Below are 21,071 nucleotides of genomic sequence, written 5' to 3'. Positions count from 1 at the left end.
CTAAGAATTAAACAACGTTCTCTGTTTTTCATTGTGTTGGACAGCTTCACGAAGGCAGTGAAACTGCTTTCACAAATTCATACACACATACACACACATAACATACCCTTTTCCTCCATAATTAAGTTATTATCAATACTGCCCAGAGAACAAAGTTGTAATTATTTATATTCCCATTCTCAGCAGAGAACCAATTGCCATCAGCCTGGGAAAGTTCATTCTATTTTGTGGTAGATTGAAGAGGGTGATGGGAAGGGAATATGTTATTTGATACGTTTTGACATGCCTCAAAATGTAGCAAAGTATGTTTCTGATAGGAGTGATTATTTTTAATGGGGGAAAAAAACGATATTTGTGACATGAGTTTCGTAACAAATGTCAGGTTTAGTGAAGTGGAGTATAATTAACGTCAATGTCTTGGCATGTCAGCCATTAAGTAATTCTTTAAAAAGAAGAAATACTTCCTTTCCCTAAAAATATAATCAAACTTGCTAAAGCATCTAAGAAAGGGGGAACAGTGATGATGGTCCTTGATGCTTCATTTCTTCTCCGGTTCCATCCATCCTTGCGTTGAACATACATAGCAAAATCTTTACTAGGATAGTAGAATCACTCCATCAGACCCCAGACAAGTTTTTTCTGAAGACACTTTGTATCAGGGGTGGGTTTCAGGCGGTTCGTGGCGGTCCCCGCGAACCGGTTGGTCGGCGAACCCAGAAGTAAGTAACTTCCAGGAACGCCAAAGGATCCACCCGCCCGCCCGTGTTTCTTACCCGGTTTCTGCTCCAGAATGTTCCATGCTATGGATTCATTCAGTTCTAGAGGAAACAGCCTGAAAGGGAAGTTGTATCATCTGGACACTTTGTTCGTTTATTTGTTTATTTGTTTATTTGTTTGTTTGTTTATTATGTTTGCTCTGTCTCTCTCTGTCTCTCTGTCTCTCTGTCTCTCTGTCTCTCTGTCTCTCTCTGTCTCTCTCTGTCTCTCTCTGTCTCTCTGTCTCTGTCTCTCTGTCTCTGTCTCTCTCTGTCTCTCTCTGTCTGTCTGTCTCTCTCTCTCTCCATTTATTTAATTTTTATGTTTTAATTCTTATATCTCCCTATGCAAACTCAGCAGCTAGGGCTGAGACAGAAAGAGGTCGCAAGGCCCTTGAGAGGCAGGAGAAGTAAGACAATTTTACTCCATGAGGAGGGTCAAGTTTAAGACTGCAGTAAGACCAGCATATTTACACGAAGAATCCCAGTGTCATATTTTTAAGTTGTTACCATAGTCTTTCGGGCTGAAAACCGAAGGGGAATAAATATATTTTACAACAACTCGTGTGAGTTGATTGCATCTGCAGATTCCGTTTGACGTTTTTAATGTATCTTTTAATTTATCGTGAAATAGAACAGCTTTTTTAAAAATGAGAAACAAGTTAATGTAATGTTGTATGCCAGCCTGTTCAATTATTTCCCTGAATATTTAACGGACTTCAAAATGAACTGCAAATGAGTTGCTTCTGCTGTGCTTTTTTTGTTCTACCCACTTGATGGGCAGTTGGGAGATTTAAGGAGAGGTGTACTTAGTTTTGCTTGAAGATGAGCTTGCTTAGTCTCCATGGAGAGAACCAATCTTTATTCAATAAGATGCCAAACAGATACTTTCCCTTCCATTCTCTTAGCTGCTCACAAGAGAGTCAAGAAGGAAAAGGGTTGTAAGCCATTTAGTGCCTCTTGGTTCTCGACTCATTGAACTTGGCCTATGGCTACCAACTTGTTGTTATGAGGTTACACAAAGCACCACAGATTTAGACCAGCAAATTGTTTCATGCTATGGAGACAACATAATTTACTTTACTAAACTGAGGAGCCCTCCCCTGATATGGGTCAGCAATGACTGAGTGTTTCTAGGAGAGGTAGTTTGGGATTCCTGCCTGCATCTTTGAACCATCCAGACTGAAAAAAACTGAAATATGGGAGACCTAGGTAGGTACCTAAACCTTTGGACCTTGTAAGATATTCAGTACAGACAACCTTTATTAGGTCTGAAGGACTTATGACCATAATTGAGCCCAATATTTCCATTGCTAAGTGAGACAGTTGTTAAGTGAGTTTTCCCATGCCTTTCTGGCATGGTGGTTAAGTGAATCACTGCAGTTGTTCAGTTAGTAACACAGTTTATTTATTTTATTATTTATTTATTAAATATATTTATATGCCGCCCAATCCCGAAGGACTCCAGGCGGCTTACAAAAAATAAGAGGAAAAAAAACACATAACGAGAAAAGAAACAGTTTAAAAACAGCAACACCCTCATACATTCATTCTAATCGGGGCTGGACCTCAACAGTGAGGTCAACAGCCCCAGGCCTGCTGGAACAGCAAAGTTTTTATGGCTTTCCTGAAGGCCATGAGAGTGGGTATGGTCCGGATCTCCGGGGGTAGCTGGTTCCAGAGAGTCGGAGCAGCCACAGAGAAGGCTCTCCTCCAGGGGCCCGCCAGCCGACACTGTCTGGCTGATGGCATCTGAAGGAAGCCCAATCTGTGGGATCTTACTGGCCGCTGGGAGGTATGTGGCAGCAGGCGGTTAAGTGAATCTGGCTTCCCCATTGAACTTGCTTGTCAGAAGGTCGCAAAAGGTGATCGCTTGATTCCCTGGACACGATGATTGTCATAAATATGAACCAGTTTCCAAGTGTTCGGATTTTGATCATGTGATGCTGCAACTGTCATAAATGTAAAAAACAGCCAGTAGTCACTTTCTTCAGTACTGTTGTAACTTCAGAGGCTCACTCAATGAATAGTTAAAAGTTGAGGGCTACCTGTATGCGTGTGCTTACACACCTATGGAGTCACTGAAGCAGTCGGTGTGAGCTTAAATGGACTCCAGAGGATGGTAGAGAACAGGAAGACCTGGGGGAATGTTGTCCATGGGGTCACTATGGGTCAGACATGACTTCGCAACTAACAACCTATGAATCTTCACAGCCCTATTGTTTTCAATCCCGGTTTGAGGGCTACCTGTATGCGTGTGCTTACACACCTATGGAGTCACTGAAGCAGTCGGTGTGAGCTTAAATGGACTCCAGAGGATGGTAGAAAACAGGAAGACCTGGAGGAATGTTGTCCATGGGGTCACTGTGGGTCAGACATGACTTTGCAACTAACAACAACACACCTATGAGTCTTCACAGCCCTATTGTTTTCAATCCCGGTTTCTGATGTGGTTCCTTGGGTGTGGATTTACTGTCTTCTGTTAGCATTTTCTAAAGCAACTAAATCCTTTCAGCCTGCGGCTCTGGCGGCCACCCTTTGCTGCATCCAGCAAGCAGTCTCATCTAGTGTGTGCCAAAACAACCCTACTGGGAAACACGTCAGCCATTATTGTGGGAGAAGGTCCCTCTCCCTGCCTCTGGGAGTTAGCGGTTGCTTACTCCCCAGTGTCACTGCTGAGGCCTGAAACAAGGGAAATGATAATTGAAGGTCCCATTGATAACGAGTAGCATTTCCTTTCCTCGGAAAGAGAATCCTCTGACAATTTCCTGTGCTCTTAATAGAGCTCCACAAGTAGAATCAAAGCCTCATCCGCTTACATCTTCTCCTCATAAATAAACCATATTTGTTTTCCTAGGAGGCCACCCTCTATTTCATCTTATTGATCCAATGTAGAGAACATTAAATTACAGGAAAGGCATGCAAAACCTTCAGTAGAGACAGTGTCTAGAGATCATATACATCTCCCATTCCTTAGAGCCGAGGTGGCGCAGTGGTTAGGGTGCAGTACTGCAGGCCGCTTCAGCTGACTGTTATCTGCAGTTCAGCGGTTCTAATCTCACCGGCTCAAGGTTGACTCAGCCTTCCGTCCTTCCGAGGTGGGTGAAATGAGGACCCAGACTGTGGGGGCGATATGCTGACTCTGTAAACTGCTTAAAGAGGGCTGAAAGCCCTATGAAGCGGTATCTAAGTCTAACTGCTATTGCTATTGCTATTATTACCATTTCCATCTTTGGCCCCTTGACCTTCCCCACCATCTCTTAAAGAGGCTACCAGTAAGCTATTGCATGGCAGATGACTGGTTTTCGACCAAAAAGAGGGAAAGACTTACCATTTTAGAAGACAGCATTTCTTTGTGTTCCTAGTCTGTGGAATAGACGACTGCATGGAGTGATTTTTTTCCCCGTCTAAGCTGAAGATTTTCCAACAGACCAGGGGTGAGTTTCTCGCCCAGTTCCAACTGGTTCGCTTGGAACGGGGCCGGCGGTGCCCTCGTGCACGCGCGCAGCGCACACATGTGTACTAGCGTCTGTGCGATGCTCCAGCTGCTCCTGGAGGATCGCGCAGGCGCTGTATGCGTCCTGTGCATGCGTGGAAGCACAGAACCTGTCAAAACCGGGTAAGGAACGCTGGTGGGCGGGTGGGCCCTTCGCCGTTCCCGGAAGTTACTTACTTCCGGGTTCGCCGACCAAGCTGTTCGCGGGGACCGCCACGAACCGGTTGAAACCCACCCCTGCAACAGACACTGGATAGTCACCTCTTCCAGATGGTGCAGTGGATCTTGCAGTCTTTAGGAAGTTAGACCCGATGATCTCTTAGGCCCTCTTCAACTCTTGCCTTCAGAAATTGTGCATCACTGGAGGTTTTTAAGAAGAGATTGGGCAACCATTTGCCTAAAATGGGATAGGATGCCTTGCTTGAGCAGGGAGTTGGACTAGAAGACCTTTTTCTGATGAGTTTTCTGACAGGGGGAACAATCAACCAACGAAAGAGCTTGCCTTTGGAAGTTGTGGGAGCTTCATCACTGGAGGCTTTCAAGAAGAGATTGGACAGCATCGCCCATTCCTCTTCCAGGTTTCTGGTGCACATGACAATCAGCTTGCCTCCGTATGTGCGGCAGTGCTAGAAACTGGAAGAGCTGATCTTCCATTTTCTAGCGTGAGCAGGGGCGCTGGCCAGCCGATTTTCACACGTGCATACACACCATTAACCAGAAGACTAGCTGGCTGGTGTGCATGCGTGTGCCAGAAACTGGAAGTTCGTTTTCCAGAGCACGCATTCCCCCTGGACAGCTCCTCTTCTGGGTTGTGGCCGAGACAAGAGCATGCTCTGTTTTTGGCACTCAGTGCCGAAAGGGTTCACCATCACTGGTGTAGAGTCTCCTGACATTTTACAACAAGAACCAATCTAGAATGGCATCGTAGTTGATAGATTCCTTAAACTGCATAATAAGACTCCCAATTTGGACCCATTTTACTTATTTTTGCAGTTTAGAAAAACAAGCCTGGTGGTAACTACATATTCAAAATAAGCTATTCTTGATCACTGATTTTTGATTCTACTAAAATGACTGGTGGGCAAATATATATTCATTTATGTGTGTACAGTATGTCTATATGTGTATCAGAGGTGGGTTCCTACCAGTTCAAACCTATTCGGTAGAACTGGTTCATCAAATCTACCGAACCGGTTAGAAGAGGTTCCACCAGTGGACCCGGAAAGCAGGCCACACCTACAGAAGAGCTTCCAAACTTTTTTGAAACCCACCACTGGTCTTTGGATATGATTATTCTACACTATCATGCTCAGATTTATAAAACTCAGTGCCTCTGTAAAAGGTAAGGATGACTACTGCGTTTGTGGTGCAATCAGAACATTGCATGTGTTGAAGTTGTTTTAACGCAAACCAAAGATGCCTTTTAAAAAACAAGATTGCATCATATTCTTATGCATGCCAGGGCTGTGTGTGAGGTAATTTAAGGTGGTTCTGACAAATGTCGTCAGCATCTTCATATCCGGTCACATGGGCGGCAAGCCACTCCCACAAAGGAGGCCACACCCACAGAGTAGTTTCGAACAATTTTTGAAACCCACCGGTGATACCACTGCAGGGTGTTTCTAGAGTAATATCAGGAAGGAAGGAAGGAAGGAAGGAAGGAAGGAAGGAAGGAAGGAAGGAAGGAAGGAAGGAAGGAAGGAAGGAAGACTGTATTGAACAATAACAGCAATATAACTGTAGGCCCGTTTTTGTTCACTCTTTCCAGAAATTGAAAAGTTCCAGAGTTCTGATGAGAAAAAGGAGGATGAAGAGAAAAAATATCTTGATGTCATCAGCAATAAAAATATAAAGCTGTCAGAGAGAGTATTGATTCCCGTCAAACAATATCCAAAGGTATCGTAATAACAACATAATATATGATATATATTGTATTTTCTTGATAAATGGCTATAGTGATTGTTATAATTTGATGTCATGCTCCAAAGGCTTCATCGGGAATTGAAACCTTTTTGCTCCTCTTGGTTGTTTTGAGTGAAATACGTGATCGCTTTTTTTCAAACTGGGTTTTGGAGAAAACCTGCTGGAAGGGGATGGACACAGGGAACGGCGGCGTCTATTTTGCATAAAGACAAATTTCGTATTTGGAATGACCCACTTAAAGGATCAGGTAAAAGATGATGAACAAACCTTCTACCTCAGATTTATTATCTTATTTATTAAACCAATTTATATAGCTATCCAACTCATACATGGGTGACTCAGGTGGCTTACAAAATGTACAGGTCAAGGGTAGATAAATGGATGACCAAACTAATAGCCTAAATATCCAGCTTCCAACTTGATTCAAATCCACCTTAGCATCGGTTTCATTTGCATCACTTTGTACGAATTGCAGATGTTCTTCCATGCAGAGTAGTTTTAATTTGTAATAAACTGGGGGATTCAGTTCCATTTGTCATGAATGCAGAATATCTTTTGTGGAAGATGCCTGCTAAGTCATTTGCCCATTGATCATCAGTGAGCCAAGGTGGCGCAGTGGTTAAATGCAGCACTGCAGGCTGACTGCTAGATCAGCAGTTCAGCGGTTCAAATCTCACCGGCTCAGGGTTGACTCAGCCTTCCATCCTTCCGAGGTGGGTAAAATGAGGACCCGGATTGTTGTTGGGGGCAATATGCTGACTCTGTAAACCGCTTAGAGAGGGCTGAAAGCCCTATGAAGCGGTATATAAGTCTACTGTTATTGCAACTTTTGCCATTTTAATGTGGAGTATTAGGACGTGGTTTTTGTAGCTTGAAGTAATCCAACCTCAGAGCGTTGTTAGGGAAAATAGGAGGAAGGTTGGATATGTTTTCTGCCTTGAGTTATTGGACCCAATAATAAAGGTAGAATATAAGTAAATAAAATAAATACCCCTGGGAGGTTCTAGGAAATGGCTATTCTAAATATCTTCCTCTTTCCATGATTCAAGTCTGAACTATATTATCTGTTGTCTCACCCACCCAGCCACCTAGGAGTAAGTTCTCTCTTTCTCGGGAGCCTGTAGTCCAGTGGTGAAATTCATTTTTTTTTACTACTGGTTCTGTCGGCATGGCTTGGTAGGCATAGCAGGGGAAGGATACTGCAAAATCTCCATTCCTTTCGCACTCTAGGGCTAGCAAGAGGTGGTAATTTCTGCTTCTCCAAACTACTCAAAATTTCCGCTCCCGGTTCTCCAGAACCTGTCAGAACCTGCTGAATTTCACCCCTGCTGTAGTCCATCACATCACCCCTCCCTATATAGACACATTCTGTCACAGACTGTTTATTTTTTTAAAAAAAACAGACTCATTCCAAATGAAGAAATGGAGCCATTGTTGCAAAGAAATTTCACATGTACTATATAATTTCACATGTACTATATAAGAGCCAAGGTGGCGCAGTGGTTAAATGCAGCACTGCAGGCTACTGCTAGATCAGCAGTTCAGCGGTTCAAATCTCACCGGCTCAGGGTTGACTCAGCCTTCCATCCTTCCGAGGTGGGTAAAATGAGGACCCAGATTGTTGGGGGCAATATGCTGACTCTCTGTAAACCGCTTAGAGAGGGCTGAAAGCCCTATGAAGCGGTATATAAGTCTACTGCTATTGCTATTGCTATAATTGAAATCAGTTATATTTAACGGCTATTCCCTCCTTCCTAGAATTCACCTTATGAAATCAATGGTTTTCTTCCTATTTACACTGAAGTTAAAAATATTCACTGCAAAGGAATTCACCATGACTTTAAAGGACAATGTCCTTTCCCAAGCTCAAAGACAGCTTGATCTAGTGGTTAAGGCAGTAGGCTCAAAAATGGGGGACTGTGAGTTCCAGTCCCACCTTAGACATGAAAACCAGCTGGGTGACTTTCTCTTTCTCTCTCTCTCTCTCAACCCACCCCACCTAACAGGGCTGTTGTGAGAAAACAGAAGGAAGGAGTGTTGAATATGCCTTTGACCTATTTGCAAAAATAATAAAGGTGAAATACAAAGAAATTCCCTTATACAGATTTACATAGGAAAGAACAAGGAGAGAGAGGTTTTTATTTTTTTAGATAAAGAAAAATTGCTCTCCCCATGTCATCTTATTATATTTTTACACAAATATTTGTTATTTGCTAAAGTCTGAATTTTAAACACATGAGCATAGGAATGCAGCAACAGTTGTAAGTGTGAGAAACAGTCATAAGTCACTTTTTTCAGTGCTGTGTAACTTTGAATGGTCATTAAATGAACTGTTGTAAATTGAGGACTGCCTGTACATACTGTACATCCCCCAAACATAGGTGGTATTCTGCCTGCGCATGCGCAGAAGCTACACATGCGCGCACGCTCCCAGTTCCTAACCTGTAGCAAAGATAAGAGGATTTCATGCCGGCCCACAATGCTTCTTTGATACAAGCTGCACTTTATCAAATACCCCTAAAATTTTATAACACCTTCTTTCCTTCCCAAGATGAGTTCATATTTTGATAATTGCCACTGGTATCTCCCGATTCTCCAAAGTCATCTCTGTGGTTCTTGGCCCCAGAGGCAATTACTTATATCAACCTCAGTTAAGAATTGGCAGAGTAAGAAATTATTGAATTTGGAAAACTGGCACCCTAAAATTGGAGTGGTACAAAATTAATCTTTTCTCTCTCTCTAGAAAGGTATACTTTTTATACTTTGATTTGCAACAATAATAAATGGGGGATACACATAAATAAAAATTCCGTCATACAGATTTGCATAGTAAAGAGCAAGGAGCGGGAGGTTTTATTTTATTTTTTTTAAGATGAAGAAAAATTGTTCTCCTCGCATGAGCTTTTTTTTTTTACACAAATATTTATTCTACAGCAGTAATCAACCCCCCCCAAATACAAACACACCATTTATTTCTAGTGTAATTTATCCTGCTGATTATTGACAGATGGTATGTAGCCTATTATTAGCCTAGATTACACTTTCCATTTTTCTTTTTCTTTTTTTTTTAATCAACTCTAGCAATAAATTTCAATGAGTAAAAAATGTGAAAGAGAGAGAAAGGTGCATTGATTCCAATCTGTCATTTGTTTCCTGAATTCTGAATGTACTGTTGTGAAAGAATAATAATTTAAAAAAAATGCATGGCTAGAGTACTACTTGTTAATGCCTTGTTGGGCTGTTTCATTAGTCCTCCACTGACTATATGAAGAACAGAGCTGTGAAAAGCCACATTGCTCTGATATCTGTTGGTTTAGCCATTGCCGCAAAATTAGGACTTATTAACCTTTTGGGCTATGGACCCTTTCGAGCAGGGGTCCTCAAACTAGCAATAGCAATAGCAGTTTAGACTTATATACTGCTTCATAGGGCTTTCAGCCCTCTCTAAGCGGTTTACAGAGTCAGCATATCGCCCCCGCAGTCTGGGTCCTCATTTCACCCACCTCGGAAGGATGGAAGGCTGAGTCAACCTTGAGCCGGTGAGATTAGAACCGCTGAACTGCAGATAACAGTCAGCTGAAGTGGCCTGCAGTACTGCACCCTAACCACTGCGCCACCTCGGCTCTCTGAAACAGAGAGGCCGATTTGAAACAGGGGGCCGATTCATGGTCCCTAAGACTGTTGGGGGGGGGCTGGATCAGCTGGGTGGGCATGGCTAGGAGGTCATGTGACTGGGTGGGCATGGCCAATTTGCCAGTCCATTTTCCCTTTGTCCTTTCTGTACTTACCCCTCTCCTCCTCACCTACCAGCCCTGGATCATATGGCTGTGAAAAAAACATCCCGAAAGGCTGTTTTTAAAGCATTTTTAAAGGCTATTAAACCACTACTTTACAAGATGGCAGTTGCTTTCCAAGCTAGCAGTAACCCCTCCCCTACTCACCCACTGGCCCTGGATCATGTGGCAAGATCACCAGTCAGTCAGCTGTCCCTCCCCCGCACCCTTCGGCAGCAACGGTGTGATCAAAAGTGCAGCTCAACCAGCGAAATAACTAACCAGAAATGCAGCTGGAGTGGATGCTTGCTGGAAGATAAAGCCGATGGTGAGAGCGGGGCGAAGGGCGAAATCGCTCCTACAGCAGCGCGCCAACAGCGCGCCGACAAAAGCGCGATTAGGTTAAGGTAAGGGTTAGGGTTAGGGTTAGGGTTAGGGTTAGGGTTAGGTTCAGGGTTAGGTTTAGGTTTAGGTTTAGGTTTAGGGTTAGGGTTAGGGTTAGGGTTAGGGTTAGGGTTAGGGTTAGGGTTAGGGTTAGGTTCAGGGTTAGGGTTAGGGTTAGGGTTAGGGTTAGGGTTAGGGTTAGGGCTAGGTTCAGGTTTAGGTTTAGGTTTAGGGTTAGGGTTAGGGTTAGGGTTAGGGTTAGGTTCAGGGTTAGGTTTAGGGTTAGGGTTAGGTTTAGGGTTAGGGTTATTACCTTTTTTCGCGTTGTTTGTTGATGGTGCGCTTTTGTCGGCGCGCTGTTGTGGGCACGATTTCGACATCGCGGTTATCTCGCTGCGGTTTTGTCAGCACGCTTTTGTCGTGCGTGCATTTGTCGGTGAACCAGAGAGCTATACCCTTTCTCTGTTCCTCAGTTTCAAATGTTTAATTCGATGCACAGATACAATAATCCGTCAGCCACCATGCACAAGTAATATAAACAGTGTAGTCCGGGGCTTGTTATCGGTTTCCTAGGAGCAATTGACCCAGGGTCATTGATCTGCTGCAAGAATACTTGTTGTTTACAAGTAGAAGGATGCTATTACAAAGGCATGTAAGTTTACCAAAGAAAAGCTGTACATAACGATTGTGTGTCCTTACAGGAATGCAACACAGGGAAAATTCTAACTACTAGCATGCTACTCCTCAACCTATGACCTCAATGGAGCCGAACATTTTGTTGCTAAGTGAGAAATTTGTTAAGGGAATCTTGCTTTGCCATACTTGTTAAAGTGAATCACTGCAGTTGTTAAGATAGTAACACAGTTGTTAAGTGAATCTGGCTTCCCCATTCACTTTGCTTGTCAGAAGGTCGCAAAAGGTGATCACATGAATCTGGGTTACCCTGCAACCTTCATAAATACACTATATTGCCAAAAGTATTCACTCACCTGCCTTTACTCGCATATGAACTTACTGTAAGTGACATCCCATTCCTAATCCATAGGGTTCAATATGACGTCGGTCCACCCTTTGCAGCTATAACAGCTTCAAGTCTTCTGGGAAGGCTGTCCACAAGGTTTAGGCGTGTGTTTATGGGGATTTTTGACCATTCTTCCAGAAGCAAATGTGTGACGTCACACACTGATGTTGGATGAGTTTACGTGGCCTACCACTTCATGGCTGAGTTGCTGTCGTTCCCAAACACTTCCACGTTCTTATAATACAGCGGACAGTTGACTGTGGAATATTTGGGAGCGAGGAAATTTCACGACTGGATTTGTTGCAGAGGTGGCATCCTATCACAGTTCCACGTTGGAATTCACTGAGGTCCTGAGAGCGACCCATTCTTCAACAAATGTTTGTAAAAACAATCTGCATGCCTAGATATTATACACCTGTGGCCATGGAAGTGATTGGAACACCTGATTCTGATTATTTGGATGGGTGAGCGAATACTTTTTTTTAAAAAAGTAATCTTTATTAGTTATACATTTTTTTAAAGAGTAAAACATACAAATACAAATACAATTTTAAACATACAACCCCCCCTCCCCCCCCCCCGCGGTGACAGTCATTCACAGCCCAACTTTTTTCTTTCCTTCCTCATTGTTAGGTCTCTAAGCCACATCTTCTCATTACAAAATTCAGGGATCTATTACAATACCCATGTTCACTTTTAACTTTCCCTGCTGTTCTCCTTGTCGCCCACATATACCATAAGTTCCAGCTAAGGTAATGTTCTGTTTCTCCTTTGTCCCTCGGCCAACCTGTCATTCTGTCCATTTCTGCACATTCATAGATCTTTTTAATTATAGCATCTTCCGACGGTATGGTATTGGATTTCCAAAATTGTGCATAGGTTGAGCGAATACTTTTGGCAATATAGTGTATGAGCCAGCTGGTAAAGTCTGAATTTTAATCACATGACCATAGGAATACAGCAATGGTTGTAAGTGTGAGAAACAGTCATAAGTAACTTTTTTCAGTGCTGTGTAACTTTGAATTGTCATTAAATGAACTGTTGAAAAATTGAGGACTACCTGTACATACTGTACATCCCACAATCAGATGTGGTATTCTGCCGATTCGCCCCAGTTTGGGTGAACTGGTAGCCGCGGCGGTGGGAGGCTCTGCTCACCTGCCCAGACAGCATCATGGACGCTCCTGGTGTGTTGCAGAAGCAACACACATGACCAAAGCGTGCGCTCGCGCTGCCGGTTCCAAACCGGTAGTGAAGATAAGAGGATTTCACGCCTTATCTTCCTAAGATGAGTTCATATTTTGATGACTGCCACTAGTATCCTTCAATTCTCCAAGGTCATCTTCATGGTTCTTGGCTCCAGATGGCAATTACCTGTATCAATCACAGCTAAGAATTGGCAGAGTAAAAAATTATTGAATTTGCAAAATTGGCACCCTAAAATTGGGGCGGTATGAAGTTACTCTTTTCCCTCTCTAGAAAGGTATACTTTTTGTACTTTTAGGTGGATGCCAAAATAGTTTGGGCATGAAAGGTAGACTGGGGATGTTTTATTGCTAATGGAGGAAATGGGATATTTGCCATCACTGATGCTGGCTCCAGATTTTTGGGCCTCCAAAGAGGGTAATTATGGTGGTCCAGTGAGAGATATCCCACTTTTAGAGATATCTTATTAAAATCTTCTAAATGTGTGCTTTTTGTTTTTGAGTAGATAAAGAGAGGCTAAATGAAAATATATATATATTCCACTAAATGAATTAATCTGCTCATATAGTGTATGCTGTGTTTCAATTAAGTATTATTTACATAAATGGGCTTTTAAATTAACTAGACACGCAAAATGCAAATTAGTTAATACTTTTGTTCATTTGAGCTGCAGTACAAAATTAGCTGTAATTATATATTGGCTGGGAGAAAAAGAAATGGATCCTATATTGGGCAAACTCTACAGTTCAATTAATCAGCTGAATGCAACGCTTCGTTTAATTTGAAAAAATATAATCACAACCATAGAAATATACATGGACCTTTTTATACAATTTATTATTCTGAAACTTATATAAATATTAACCTCATTTATCTGAATTGATCATTATTTTGATATGTGACAAATATGCTGGAGACACTCAACTGAATTGGAAGAATAATTTTGAAATACTACAATGAACTTTGACTACGAACCGGTATATTTTGGAGTACAATCAAATAAAGACACTGAATCAGACAATCTGAATAGATAGAGCAGAGTCCTGATCGTACAGAAGAAGCAACAGATTATCATCATATTCACTGCCTGGATATTTCTTTAAAATGGAAAATATGAATGGCATCCGGGAATTCCATGTAAAGAGACCAGGATAGGGATGTGTGGCACAGGGACTCCACAAAGCTGACTCCACCCTGGCCTAAAAGCTGAAGAAGAGGGAAATTTTTATAACTACCCCCCCCCCAAAGCATTGCAGAGGAAAATGGGACCAACCTGGCCAAGTTGAAGACCCTGGCAACATTTCAAAATTACAATGGCGGAAAGATAGAATGAAGGGCGATAACACTTGAAAAAAAAATCCATTATGGGATTGGATTCTACATTTATACTGTTTTGCAAATCAGTATCCCAGATGATGATGATGATGATGATGATGATGATGATGATATCCATTCAGTCGTGTCTGACTCGTGGATATTCTACGAGCCATGTCTCTCCACGTCTTCTGATCGATGTTAAATATGTTTATTTCCATTTCATTCCATACAATCACATGTATACTGTGCATAACCGGGGCATATGACATTGAATAATGAACAAAGCCTTCTCCTTTTTTAAACATTACCCCCCCAAGATACAAACCCAATATACCACCTTGACCCACCATACACCCTCTTTCACCCCCCTCCAACTTTCATTCTTCCTTCCAACATTCCCCTCTACTTCCTACTTCCCCTCCCCCTCTATCACTCCTCTCTCCCAATACCTTCCCTCCCTTCCTTCTCCTCCTGCCTCCAATCCTCTCTCACACCCTCTCTACCCCTCTTTCTTCTTTCGCTCTACTCCTCCCTTCTGTGTATTTCTATTATCTATCAGTGTGTTCAACTTATCCTATTTTTACCTTAACATTAAAGAACAGTATACAAGTGCAATCATGTGCTTTAAGGTCTATCATATATTATATTTCCCCCCTCCCCCTAAAACCCCATCTCCCTTCCCTCCCCCCGACTTCCCAGAGCCCGTACACGATAAAACTTTTTAACAAACACAGTCTAGAATATCTTAAAACAAAGAAAATTAAAGAAAAACTAAAGGAAAATCGATAAGATATCTACATTGGACTCAGCTTCTTACTGTTACCCAAACTTTAAACAGTTTAACTTATTACTAATCTTAAGCATAGGCTATCTGGAGTTTCTTAGTCCCATATTTGCTTTGTATATAATCAATCCATTTTTTCCAGTCTCGCTTATATCTCTCATTTGAGTGATCTTTAAGATAGAAAGACGTCTTCTGATCTTACGCTTCTTCTTTGAGTCTTTCTATGCTCTCCTCTGGCTGGTCTCAGTTTTGATGGTGTCCATCCTATGTGTTCTTTGATGGCCTGGTTTCCCTTAATTTTTCCCAACATAATTGCTTTTTCCAGTGAATTTGCCTGCACGACATGTCCAAAATAAGTGAAGTGTCATTTTGTGATTTTCCCCTTCTAGCGACATGTCTGTTTAGTGTCCCAAATACTATGTTTTAAAGGACTCCTAGCATTTTCAAACCCTAATGGGCAGAGAGTCTTCTAAAAGGGACCTGGAGAGTAAAAATTACTATTAGCTCTTATTAGCCAAGTTGATTTAAAAATGGTCTCTGAAAATGAGTGTGTCTATAGGGGTTGTGCTAAAAATCATTTTAACCAGAAATTATTTAACCAGAAAATATTAGGCTCTGATTCTTAGAGGAACCAAACTGGTCTGTAGTTATAAATTAGCATTCCTGATGCATCCCAGAATTGAAAGGCTAGCTCCTATAAACTTGGATTGAACTCTAGTTTCTAGAGTGTTAAACTTTGTAAAAACTACAGATCCAAACACCATAAATAAATGTTAGCAAGAAACATCTTGTAAGTTTAGGAAATAAAATGTGCTCAAAGGGATACATTTCAAAAGAGCTACACTGAACACCACTAGCCCGGTAAGACAAATAGGTTTTCCAAAATAAGCTTTGAATTGTACCCCAAGATATTTATAAATACATATTTACTCTACTGGGCGACCAATAATTTGTCTGTATTTCAACTGAGCAATAGCACTAATCTGCCAATCACCACTTTTGTATTATTTCTAAAAAGCAATAAATGATAGTACTGTCATTTTATTGTTTTGTTTTATTTTATTTTATTATTATTTTATGCTTACTTTATATTTAAAGATGTTTGTGTGTGTGTGTGCACATGTGTATGCATCTGAAACACCTATTGTATGCATATTCTATTTTCTGGCACTAAGACCCTGGTAAAGTTTGTTTGTTTGAAATGCATAACTCTTAAGCAGACTCAAAGGACCACTAAGTCTTTTTCTGCCATCAGTTTCCTACATTTCTATGTTTCTATAATGCCTGTTACCAGACTATCTACTAAAGATGCATTATATACAGAGTAAAGGATGCTGAGCTAAATTACATGGGGCTTGTAGGAAGACAACTTTTAAAAATATTTAATATCCGCATATTCATTAGGCTATCTGTTGTGGCCCAGCAGGTGCCGTTGGAGCTGCCACCAGATTCTGACAGCAAGGGGCCCTCTGAGTCGGCTCTGGAGGATGTGGAGGACCCTGGACAGGGTTCTGACTCCGAGCAGGGTGCAGAGAGACTGGTTGACCACCAGGAGGCACCTGAGCCTTGGACCAGTGGGGAGGAGACAAGGGAGAGTGAGCCAGAGGCCAGTAGTGAGTTGTTCCTGGATGCACGCCATCGAAGAGCTAGTAGGCGTCAGGAACAATTACGCAATTACAGGAGGTGATTGCACTCAGCTGGTGGTCATTAGGCTCCACTCCAGACTATAAAAAGCTACTTGTGCGCACGGCCCTCTTTATAGAAGTCAATGCAGGATTGAATGTCGGAGGACAGTACTGTGAGCTTGGCAGGCTGGATTGCTGCCAAGATCCTTATCTGTTCGTTCTGCTTGGCTTTCAGCCACCAAGGTTTTGGTGTCTTGCTATTAAAGTACATTCCAGTTAAGCTTGTCTCAGCTTTCATTACTGGACGGAGGAGGGGGTCAGAACAGCTATCTAATAGTTATTGTAGTTGTTAGAAATCTTTATTCCAGAAAAAAGAAAGTAGATGAGATGAGACAGATCTTGACTGAACTTTCTTGCACTCTATTGAACTTTCTTAGTTCATGATATGATTTAATTTGAAGCTGCATTTTTTTTACTTTTCTCTCCATGGGGGGAAGTAATCTAGTAATGAAGCTGTTGCTCTTGTTACACAAAATTATATGAAACCACAGTTGCCAGTTCTTTGGCTGGCGTTGGCTTTCATTTGCATTTAGTTCTTCCCAAGAACCTAGGATGTCATAATGAATTGGCATAGTATATGTGCTGATCTAAGTAGTGTGGCCTTTTGCAATTGTCGAATGGAAATTTTGCCAATGCACAGATTTTCTAAGTGCCATCCAAGATTGTTGGGTTTTTTTTTGGCATTGCATCCAGTGTGATAACCACTGGGACCACCATCGTCAGTTTCTGCCGTAATCTTTCAACTTTGATTTTCAGATCTTGACATTTCATGAACTTCTCCAGTTTTTTGCCTTCTATTATCTTAAATTATCCACACTTCCTTTCCCCCCCCCCCAATCAAACGTATTATAGCAATAGCAATAGCAGTTTGACTTATATACTGCTTCATAGGGCTTTCAGCCCTCTCTAAACGGTTTACAGAGTCAGCATATCACCCCCACAGTCTGGGTCCTCATTTTACCCACCTCGGAAGGATGAAAGGCTGAGTCAACCCTGAGCCAGTGAGATTTGAACCGCCGAACTGCAGATAACAGTCAGCTGAAGTGGCTGCAGTACAGCACTCTAACCACTGCGCCGCCTCGGCTTATGAGCCAAGACTTTCTCTAGGCCAAATTTGATTATTATAGCTGTGCTAAAGTTTTCTTACATTATTTGTCAATGGATGGATTTTGATTTCTGATTTTCCATAAAGTTCAGATCAACCATATCAAGCAAATATGAGGTTTTATTAACATTTTTTGCTATCTAGTACTCAAGATTTGTTTTCTTTAACTCACCTAGAATTTGTTGTTATTTATGAGTCCATATTTTTTTTACTCCTGTTTACATTGGCTGGCCTAATCCTTACAGTATTCTTGGAAAGGTTTTTCAGAAGTGGATTGGCATTGATTCTTTCCTAGGGCTCAGAAAGAGTGAATGGCCCAAGTTCACCGAACTAGTTTTATGCCTAAGGCAGGACTAGAACTCATGATCACCCCGAACCATTGCACCAAACTGATTTGAATTATTATTAGAGGAGGGAAAAAGATAGAATCAAACATAGGGGGAAAAGGGAAAGAACAAAGGAAAGAATAAAATAAAATCATTCAGCCTGTTTTTTTTAAAATCATTTAAAGTTTGCCACAAGGAATAAGATTGACCAGCCTCCATTCTGTTGATTCAAAAACTATTTCATAGGAAGGGAGAGAAAGAGAAGGAGGAAGGGAAGAGGAAGAGTGGAGGAGAGGCAAGGGAAGAAGAAAGAGGTTAGGAGAGGTCGGTGGAAGGGAGAGAAAGAAGGAGAGGGGGTAGGAAGGGGAAGAGAGAGGGTAGGAGTAGGGGAGAGGTAAGGGAAGAAGGAAGGGGAAGGAGAGGAGGAAGGAAGGAAGTAGAGAAGGAAGGGAGGGAGAAAAGAAAGGGAAAATAAGGTGGTGTCACAACAGGAGCTAGGGATGGTAAACAAAGGAACCCAAACTGTATATTATAACCTTTTAAATGGAATAACAAAGGCATAAGAATGGCAAAGAAAAAGAATAACTATGTGAATGTGTACCTATAATTGTATGCAAGAGAATAAATGATAGTAAGAATATAAAGCATAATATAGGTAAACAATATTTTGTTATAAATAGCTAAGTATAAATAAATATAGAATATAGCAGATAAAAATGGATAACGAATAAGGGGACCACGAATGCAAGATAAAAATGTATAGGAGGGAAAACACTAACTGTAAAGAAACGGATACGGAACTGCTGTATGATATATGATGAAACTTCTTGTTCCTATGTTGTTTTAAGTCATGTGTTTGTTTTAGTTGATGTGTTGATGTGTTTAAAATGTAAAAAAACAAACCTATTTCATAAACAGAAAATAAACACACCCTGGCAATTCAAAACTGTAAATCTGGGCAGGCTCCAGCTTTCAGAAAGAATCTTCCTCCCTGTCCCCATGGTAAATCCATAATTCTTCATATAGTGATAATTTCCAAGGTTTTGGTCTGTAATTCAAAAGTAGTCTCATACCTTTACTCCATATTGATTTTTGTCAAAAATAATCATACCTAGCATGATTGTTTCGAAGACTGACATTGTGCTGGAGATTATGTTTTGGAATGTCACTTCATTTTATTTGATTAAAGGATCCAGGGCTATAGAAATCATTATGCAGCGGGCACATGAGATCTAGTCAAATAAAAGGCAGCGGTTTCAGACTGTTCTGGGGCGTTATGAGATGATGTGAGATAATTGCAAAGTGACTAGAATTGAGTAGGGGGCCATAGCACAGTTTCACATGCATTTTAGTGCTTGTGCTTGCCATAAAAAGACAGTCACTGTGCCTGGGAAAAAAACAAGCAAACAACCCATGCTATATTTAGATTTTATTTCTCAAACCGTCATGAGAAGAGGGAAGAGAAAGTGACTGACTTCCAATTACTGGAAGGGGTTTGCCAGGGGCCCTCCAATCACAATGCTTTTGCAGAAATGGTATAGGGTTTCCTGCCTAGGTTGGACTAGAAGACCTCCAAGGTCCCTTCCAACTCTGCTATTTTATTGTATTAAAACTTTAGTTCCCCTAAAGAGCCGAGGTGGCGCAGTGGTTAAATGCAGCACTGCAGGCTACTTCGGCTGACTGCAGTTCGGCAGTTCGGCTGTTCAAATCTCACCGGCTCAGGATTGACTCAGCCTTCCATCCTTCCAAGGTGGGTAAAATGAGGACCCGGATTGTTGTTGGGGGCAATATGCTGACTCTGTAAACTGCTTAGAGAGGGCTGAAAGCCCTATGAAGCGGTATATAAGTCTAACTGCTATTGCTAACTGCTAAAGCAGTGGTGAAATTCAATTTTTGGTGGGCGTGGCTTGGTGGGCGTGGCAGGGGAAGGACACTGCAAAATCCCCATTCCTTCCCCACCCTTGGGGGAAGGATATTGCAAAATCTCCATTCCAGCCCCACTCTGGGGGCCAACCAGAGGTGGCATTTTCCGGTTTTCCGAATCACTCAAAATTTCCGCTATCGGTTCTCTAGAACCTGTCAGAACCTGCTGAATTTCACCCCTGCCCTAAAGCATAAACGTTTATTTAGTTCCGTCTGAATACACTGCTTACAATGGTTTACACTGCTTTGTAAACCATTTTTTTTAATAAAAAAAAAACACAAAATAAGACATTCCAGTTGGCAGGATCCTGAAGAAGAGACTTCTCTGCTGTGTCCCCCATCTTCTGGAACAGTGCCCCCCCCCGCCCCGAGGTGAGATCTGCAACCACCCTCTTGGCTTTCTGAATGGGCTTGAAGATTTGGTTTTATCAACGGGTTTGCGGTCCAAATGGGAGGGTGGAATTCTGGAGGTGGTTAATGGTTTAGATAAGAAGACTCCGTAGTTTGCTCTCTTCCTCTTCACTTTGGTCAATTTAATTCTAACCGAATTTTAAATTTATGTTCTCTAATTATTGTTTCATACAGCATTTTTGTTGAGTGATTGTAAGTTGCCTATGGTCTCTGTTGGGAGTATACTCCTAGTGCTGGGTAGCCAATATAGATTCATATACAATACCAAATGGTCGATGTTGCTTTAAATGTGTGAATGTACTTATCAGCTGTAATTAACTTTACAATCAGCTGCAATTAACTTTGCGATAAGAGGGAGTCAGGAAACCTCTCCCTCCCTCCCTCCCTCCCTCCCTCCCTCCCTCCCTCTCTCTCTCTCTCTCTCTCTCTGCTTGTCCTATGCTTGATAACTACTTGCTCTTTTTATGACTGGAACGTGAACTGCGACTGTAAGCAATTGTTTGTTCTTTGAATTGTGTTTGGACAAATATCTACTATCACTGCTTGTGAAGCTATTATTAGTAGTAAAGCTACTTGTTTTTACTGGCAGTGTCTGTGACTCTATTCGTGTGTCTCTTCTACTAGCAACGTTCCTTCTCTCTAGCTGTACATTCCGCTGAGCTACTTTCTGTCTCCCAACGGAGGTACCCCTAACAGTCACCTTCCGCAAGATGGGTGGGATATAAGTCTACTAAACAAATAAATACATAAAATAGTATTTTTTTGCTCCATAAGAGGCACCTGACCTGATAGTTATGACATAGTGGAGAGCATAGTGAGGAACCATTTCTAACCTATCACATTGTTGGCTGTTTATTTTCACCGCAACTACTATCTTCGAACTGTTATTACCCTATTACTGCTATGAGTCTGACTTCATATATTTGCAGAAAGTTGGTCAATTCCACATTCCAGCTAGCAGG

General features: G+C 41.7%; 1 protein-coding gene across 2 annotated transcripts in view; it reads left to right on the top strand.

Moving 5' to 3' along the window:
- KHDRBS2 (KH RNA binding domain containing, signal transduction associated 2) overlaps positions 1-21,071 on the top strand; it is a 457,717-nt gene that overhangs the window by 80,539 nt on the left and 356,107 nt on the right. For both annotated transcript variants that reach the window (XM_032216390.1, XM_032216389.1), the window contains exon 2: positions 6,020-6,147. In XM_032216390.1, coding sequence (XP_032072281.1) covers positions 6,020-6,147 — 128 coding nt within the window. The remainder of the gene's footprint in view (positions 1-6,019; positions 6,148-21,071) is intronic.

Source organism: Thamnophis elegans, chromosome 4, assembly GCF_009769535.1.
Source record: "Thamnophis elegans isolate rThaEle1 chromosome 4, rThaEle1.pri, whole genome shotgun sequence".
In the NCBI taxonomy this organism is placed as follows: domain Eukaryota; kingdom Metazoa; phylum Chordata; class Lepidosauria; order Squamata; family Colubridae; genus Thamnophis; species Thamnophis elegans.
This window is presented reverse-complemented; position numbering and strand designations above follow the sequence as displayed.